This window comes from Merops nubicus, unplaced genomic scaffold (genome assembly GCF_000691845.1).
Source record: "Merops nubicus isolate BGI_N331 unplaced genomic scaffold, ASM69184v1 Scaffold40487, whole genome shotgun sequence".
Taxonomy (NCBI): domain Eukaryota; kingdom Metazoa; phylum Chordata; class Aves; order Coraciiformes; family Meropidae; genus Merops; species Merops nubicus.
The window spans coordinates 1-7680 of record NW_008622993.1 but is presented as its reverse complement, the minus strand read 5'-3'; the positions used below and the strand labels follow the sequence as shown (position 1 = coordinate 7680).

Genomic DNA, 7680 nt, shown 5'->3' with positions numbered 1-7680 from the left:
CCTGTCTCTTGTGCTGCCCTGGAAGTGCTTCCTGTACTGTACCAATCACCCACCCTTCACGTTGCTGTGACAAGGTGTTTTATACGCTTCACGCTCTTGACTTTCCTCATTAAAGCTATTACTAGTGATAGTATCTGTCCTAACAGCATTGCTGTAAGCCTATGAAAAAGTGACACTCCACAAGTTGTTCAAAATACTGATGGAGGCAGCAGTAAGTCTGTTTTCGTGCTGTTGGTTTCCTTCAGTCAGCGTGGTCCCGGTGCCGTTTCACAGTAGAGTTTGCTCACTAGGGAACAGGGGAGCATTCGCCTCTGTCCCCTGCGCTGCCCTGCGCAGAAGGGCTTGTTCCAGACCCTTCTGGACGCAGAGCCTCCTGCCCTACGTTCTGTTGCAGTCCCAGCAAGCATTAAGAACAGCGTCAGCAGGTTTGCACGAGTCTTTGACCATGAACTGCCTTGTAAATCACACAAAATAAGCACTCTGCCATTACTTTCGTGTGTAACGGCTGCATCAAACTTCCTTGCAACAGTAACGGCCTTGGCCAGCCTCTGTTCACCAGCTCTTCTTGCAAAACGTTTTTGCACGTGCCCCAGTTGCTCTTAAGCGACGACACGAGATACTGTGAAGGAGGGCACCTGGTGAGCGGGTTCAGCTCACCGGCGGCATCCTGGAAGGGAATGTTGCACTCCTTTGAGCAGTGGGCTGGTGCAGCTGTGCCAGACACACACATGCCTGTGCCCAAATCATGTGAAACCTAACGGATGTTGTGCACACTCAGCATTTCACTAGTTTTTTTGCATTGTACATTGGTAAATAAACTTGTATTAAAGTTTCTTTCCGTTATTGATTTAATGGTCATGTAGCTTGCATGAGGAAGAGGGCTCAGGTCTGCAGTACCCAATGGAGATGTGTTTTAGGGAAGGGGTGATGGGTGGAGAGGTGGTCCTTATGAAATGGCTACACCCGAGGTGCTGATGATAGCTGTGTTGGCTGCTCTTAGACTTAAATTTCAGAACCGCCTCTTTCTGTTCTTTAGTGCTTCTTACTGTTGTATGGCAGCGCCCAGGTGGTTTGAGCTCTCAGTATAGTCTGGAGCTCTCCATCCTGGAAGCCTCTCTGAAAGGGCAGGCCAAGGAAAAGGAACCACTGAAATGGGGCAGTTGGTTACCAGCTTCAAAGATGCTGGTCTGAGTCTTGTGCTGAATGTTGAGCAGTAACCTGTGTTCAAGACTGAATGGAGTAATGTAGTCCAAAATAGACAGTTTATGTGAGGCACTCAGGAAGCTCATTAACAACAATCTTACATCTACTAGGGAAGAAGTTGTCCTTTTGTTTTAATTGTCCTACTGGAAAAACTTCTGTACTAGTGAAATTATTAGATTTAGTTTAGGTGCAGAAGGCTGGGGCGGGGGGAGAACCGATTACAGTTCTTAAAAGGTACATGGATCAGCCATGCTCCCCTGGTCCCTTTATGCCTTATCAGCTGAGAAAGGTTTCAATCCACGTGCAGTTCAACTCTTTCTTCAATCCTACTCCACACAGCTACTGTAACGTCTAACCCAAATGGGAGGAAGTTGCTTCCAAATTCAAATTAAGTATATGGAGTCTCCCCTTCCTCCGCCTCCCCCCCCGGTAGTTTTACACTCAATCCTCTGCGTTTTGATCAGAGATACTTAATTTCTTTTAAAAAAATAACACCGTAGTTGTCTTCTCACACATACCAAAAATTATTCTCCTTCCCAGGCCCAGTCAAAGCAAGATTGAACGGACTTTTAAACATGACTAACCCCCAAACAGCAGCATGCACTTAGGGTGTCCCTAGTTAACTGTCTGATCCCCAAGGCAAACAGGCACTGGGAAAAAAGTCTTAAAGAACAAGTAATAGCTTCCCCGCACAAACAGGTCAGGTGTTCAGTAAGTTGTTGGCAATGCTGCATCTGAACCAAAAAAATCAATACCTGATCTTGTACCAAGGAGCTTCTTGCTTTGAGACAACCAGAAATGAGGGTGGAAAAACTCCACCGTACTTGCTGTTTACCAGGTCCTAGTAGCATATGTAAGTCTGAATTTCCTGTGCTGTGTGTTAAATGTGTGCATGCTCTGAGGCCCCCAGAACAGACGCTTTGTCAGCTGGGTACAAGCTCCATCCACTCCCATCCAGGTGACCAGACAGATGCAGGACAAAGAGCAATCAGTTACTTGTGTATTGTGTTCTAGCCTGGTTCTGCAGGACCAGGAGCAGCAGGCGGAGTTAGACATGGCAAGAGTCTATAGGGGACACTTCTGTTCTAAGATCCAAGATGAGTAAATGCAACACGTGAAGATGAAACTATGTTCACATTTTTTGTTTGAGCCACTTACACGCAATTATTTATGTAATTTTAAAAGACAGTATATATCAAACTCTCAGCTACTCATTTCTTTGGGTACTCTGGCTTTCAGCAGGGCTGTAACTACAGTTTGCATAACAAACCGACTGTAAAGCTTGGAAGTTGTTAGACTATCAAAATTGTTTAAACCAATTTATACAATATTAAATTAAAAATCCAGAGATAGGATAAATTCTATTGGTTCTTCAATGCCATACAAGTATTAGATGGTTTTCTTGAGTCAACGTTAGTAAAGAACAAAAAGGGCTGAACAATTACAAAGATATCTACTCTCCGTTGTCTTTTATTTACAGGTCACAATTCACAAAGCTTTCCATTTCAGTTCTTGAGAGAGATTTCTGAATAGACAAAAAAAGGGTATTTATCCCATCAGTGTGTGAAAGCTGATGGATGCCTGCAGAAAACGGGCCATTTATGCTACTTCAGCCACTTCTGCAATGTCTGATTCTACAAAACAAAAGGAAGCTTTTGAACCTCTATTTGGATTCTCAATCTACACCTAGTGATAAACGTGAGCTTGCAAAATTGGTTCCTTTCAACTGAACGTACCTTTGGAAGCAATAATTGTAAAAAATGTGACCTAATCTAAAGCATTAGCAGGCTTAATGGCTCTTGCCTTTCACACTTAAGAAGAAAGCTTACGGAACAGTGATGTTGAAGGCCACTAAGCAGGAGAATTTCATCCGTTGCTTCATTTTCACTGGGAGACCTCAGCCAATTTGTTTAAACCTCTGAGGGGCAGAGGAATGAGGAAAGCACGGAGTAAGAGAAAACCCATCCAGGCGTGTAATAGTTGTATGGCATTTCAGACTGAGGCTGGGCAGCTAGGCGTCCTTGGCGACGCCCACCAGGGCCGGCCGCAGCGTGCGCCCGTGCAGCTTGTAGCCCACCTTGGACACCAGGGCGACGGTGCCGGGCTCCCGCCCGGCCGCGGGCGCGTGGAACAGCGCCTCGTGCTCGTAGGGGTCGAACCTGGCTCCCACAGGGTTCAGTCTCAGCAGGCCGTGTTTTTTAAACACTTTCTGCATCTGTACTTCTGTCATAACAAGACCTTCGTATAAGCTCTTCAAGTGAGGGTTGTCATCCTTAATTTCTTCTTTTGGAACGCTTTCTGTCGCTTTCTCCAAAATGTCTGCAACTTCTAGTAAATCCTTACAGAAGCTCTGAATCCCTAAGAAGAAATAAAAGGGAAGGCAATGCGATCAGTCCACTGGGGGAAACAAGCGCTAAAAAAACACCCCAAACCAACCCACAACCTCAAAACCCCATAGCAATAATCTGTACTCTTTTAACAAGATGCATCGTACTGTATCTTGTTATTTGGAGACATCTGGGGTAAAATGTCCTCTCCAATTTTACTTGACGATACAGGACTATTACAGATACCTTGAATCCCCACCACCTCCTAGAGGTCTATGGAAAAAAACAGTGTTTCAACTCAAAAGTTAAAGCTATGCTGATCACATGACATTAACAGCTAAAATTGTAACTGAAGTCACCAAAACCATCAGATGGCTTAATGCAATTCCCTTGTGTCTCTCTCATCCTGCAATTCTCCTCAACTTCAGAGCATCACGTTGCCCAATTCCCAGTATTTCACCTGATGTGCAAAAAACATATGCATAAGAAAAAGCAGGTAGTCAGATGGATGAGGAGTCCAAAAGATGAACAGGGATTCTTCCTTGCATGAAAAGAATTCAAACCTCTCCTTCCCACTACACACCACTTCCACAGCGTCAGCAGCAGTGCCTCGTAAGGTTGAGCAGTTCCCGAGCTAAGGACAGTCTGTGTCCTGCAGCTATTCTCTGACTCATGCTGAAAGAGTCTGGACTAATTTCATGCAAGGAAAACTGTCTCTAGAAATCATGAAAAATTCAAAACAATTCAGAAGAATAACACATTTCTACCTAGAGGTAAGCCAATGACAAACCACGCCACATTTTGGTAGCTTCGCTTTTTTTTTTTAAGCCACAGACAGCCTTCTAATTCTAGCTCACAATTTGGATGCTTTTTTCCTTACAAAGAAGTGATATGAGCATTACTAGGGGACAAGACTTCAGTTTAAAAAAAGAAAACGATGGAAGTATCTAGCAAGTAGGGATCAGCTAGTGTAGTGCTCAGGAAAGGGTCACCTTAACTGCACAACTCCATAGAGACTCCAGCACTTTATAGTGTCCAAGTAGTTCCAAAAATATCACCAAGTGAATCAAGGTTTTAAATTAAAACTAAAACTGTGGATTTAGTTTAGTGCAGGAGTGTTCCCAACACTGATTAACCCACTGTCTAGTGATACAGATCAAACAATAACCAAACTCTTCAGAAAGTGGTTTGTTTTGGTTTTTTTGTACATCATCTCTGCAACTCTCTGTAAATTTATGCATCTCAGAAATTAATCTGTTTCACAGATTTGTGTTTGGACTGTCAGAAGAGCTAAATCAGACGCCAGCAGCCCAGCTCTCCAACAAAGATGTGTTTCTAGCACTCCTGTAGCCAGTGGTTGTACATTCCTACCACTGAAAAGAATCCACACCTCTAGAATGTATTATTTCAATTTGAAAGCTCTGGCTTTCAACACAACAGAAAAGTTATTCAACTAGAAAAGGCTAAAAACAAAACAAAACAAAAAACACCACTCCAAAAACTAAACCCAAAAGAAACACCAAGAAAAAAACCAATCCTAACCAGCAGGAAAGCTAGTATTCCATGCTCTTGGTTCAGCTTTTTTTTGCAGTCAGTTCCGAGACCAAAGTGCCTGAAAAAGGTAAACTTCAGGCTGCAAACCTTACTGCAAAATCTACCAGTGTGGTACATACTGCAGGAAATCAGATATCAAATTTAAAGAACATTTCAGTTTTTGACTGTAGCAGTTCAATCCTTGCCCTTGTCTACCGAGAGGACGAGTACAGTTCCCCTGCAAAGCCAGGATCTGTTCCAGCCTCTGCCTCAGGCACGTTCTGAGCAGGAGGAGTCACTGGGAGGTGCAGCCCAGCAGAGCTGCGGGCCAGGCGGCCCCATCTTCCTGGCTCAGGGAGCTGGGACAGAGGAGCCCCCACTAACCGTACAGCTTCGCCTCCTCCACCAGCTTCTGGCTCCTCTGCCTCACGTTCTCTGCATCTGCCAGGGCACGCTTGTATTTGTCCTAGAGAGAAAAATCAACACAGGAGATTTCATTCCTGGTGGTTGGGCAGCTGACAATAACTCAAACCAGCACATTCAGTGTAAACCAGCATTTTAAACAGCTACATAGCCAAAACCCACCGTCTGAAGAGTAATCTGAAGACAACGTGCCAATGATCACAGCATCCCTCCTAGCAAGGCAGATGTTTGCCTCGCTTTAGCACAGACAGAAATGAGATTCAACCCAGCCGTGACTTTCAAACCATCTCTTCCCTCTCCAAACATACCACAGAGCATCCTCCATTATTTTTCAGACTATGAAGTCTAATTCCTCTGTTGTTTGGGTTAAGTCTGGGCCCGTTCCTAGCAATATGGACACCTAGCAGCAGATGCACCAAGAATGAAATTCAATAAACTTATGCACTTCAGGGTGAGTGCTTCAGCACCCAAACCCAAACTCCACGCTGGGCTTCTACTTTGACTATGTTTGACTTTCACATGCTAGTGAAGAATCTCAAAACAGGCCAAAAATAGTCCATGAGTTGACTGAAGAGCCCCATTAGGTAGCCAGTAGCAAATGCTGTCAGCAGAGATGTTAACTGACATCTCAGCTTTGTCCTTCAGTGCTTTGGGAAGGGCAACGGGAAGGAAACGAAATCCATGTATGATCCATAGGGGCTGCTCCTACAGAAGGTTCTGGGCTACCTCTCAAAGTCTCAAATGCCCTAGAAAGACATTTCATATAAAGCACTCCTCCAGAAAAGCAACACCCCTGTTTAATCCACGCCTCTGACCTCTCAGGGTATCCTTCACCCTCTGCTTAAGTCACACACAGGGCAGAACGCAAGATACCTTGAGCCAGCCAGCCAAAGGCGAGGCTTCAGCCTTGTGTTTGGAAGGCTCTCCAACACAGCAAGTTTGAAACATCCCCTTCCTACGTAATAAGTACACTATTATATAAAAGCTAAGCATCATTAACCTCGACCTTTGAAAAGTCAGCAGCCGTTTTCAGAAAGCCTACTCTTGGCACACACATCACAGACACACTCACAATCTTCCCTGGGCTTCCAAAAATTACTTCACTGGATAAAATCTAAGTGAACTGAAGTCTCTGAAACTCAGTAACAAATTTTCAGGCTGGAGAAGGACAAATTTAATCCAGAAATCGGAAAGAAACTATCCAAAATCTTAACACTGGACCAGGGATGCATGTCACATCTACTCTTAAGTTTAAAGACGTTGCTGAGTTGCAGGTTTTTATTCAACAACTAAACAGCAGCCACGCAAACGTATCCAGACTGTGCCCCGAGAACCTGTAATAAACACTTTTAGGTATGCAATTTGTGAAGTATGCAACCTGATGACCAAAAGACACTTACAGTAACTTCTTTAAGTTGTTCTTCCAGTTTGCTCTTTTCTTCAGCTAACATTTTTTCAGCAGAGCTGGGTTCAACTTTCTGCTCATTTTGGCTCTGACTCGGGTCCTCTTCCAAGTTCTGCCCAGTATTTTTCTGTTGTGTTGCTACACAAAGCAGTCGTGGAGAAGTCCTAAGGCAAAAACATGTACACAATATTGATCAGTTGTTTACTTTGTCAGATATGGAAATTCTCACATTAAAGCACAAATTAATACAGCAATTCTAAGTCTGTGAAAACTGTTTGTAGAACCTTTCCTCAGAAGTAACTGAACTTAGCCCATCCAAACTGTTGCAAAAATAACTTTGCTGTGATATAACAGCCACTGGGCAGTTTATAAAGTTGCAGCACTTTTAAGGGGGCTATGAGCTGGCTTTCAGCAGAGTACTCTATGAGGAAACAAATCCACTTCATGTGATGCAATCACCTGCAACAGCCTCCCAGAAAACACACTAACGACAACAGCAGTTCGCTGCTGGTTGCTAGAGAGCGACGGCCAATCGCCTCCTGTGTCACGGCTGTATCTCGTTGCTATCTGGTGAATATCACGTCACGTCAAGAACGGGCCAGTCGCCATGAGGGTGACTGTTGACCCCGTCCTGCCGTTCCTCAGGCTGAACCAGACGAGCTGCCTGAGCAGACCGGCCCACAGACAGGCGGGTGGATCAGTGCCACACTGACAACAGGCCTTGGATCCCCGCACGCCACACCAACGCCTCAGGCGCCGAGGCCTCCAGCCCCACGGCCGGGCCAGGAG

The 7680-nt window shown here is 44.7% G+C and overlaps 1 protein-coding gene across 1 annotated transcript; it reads right to left on the bottom strand.

Annotated features, from left to right (window-relative positions):
* Nucleotides 1-3155: 3155 nt before the first annotated feature.
* On the bottom strand, nt 3156-7055 carry GRPEL1 (GrpE-like 1, mitochondrial (E. coli); the record flags this gene model as incomplete). The annotated part of the gene is made up of 3 exons (XM_008944957.1): nt 3156-3561; nt 5448-5529; nt 6887-7055. Coding segments are annotated over 3 exons (598 nt in total), but the record flags the coding sequence as incomplete, so codon positions are not given.
* Between the last annotated feature and the right edge of the window lie 625 nt (nt 7056-7680).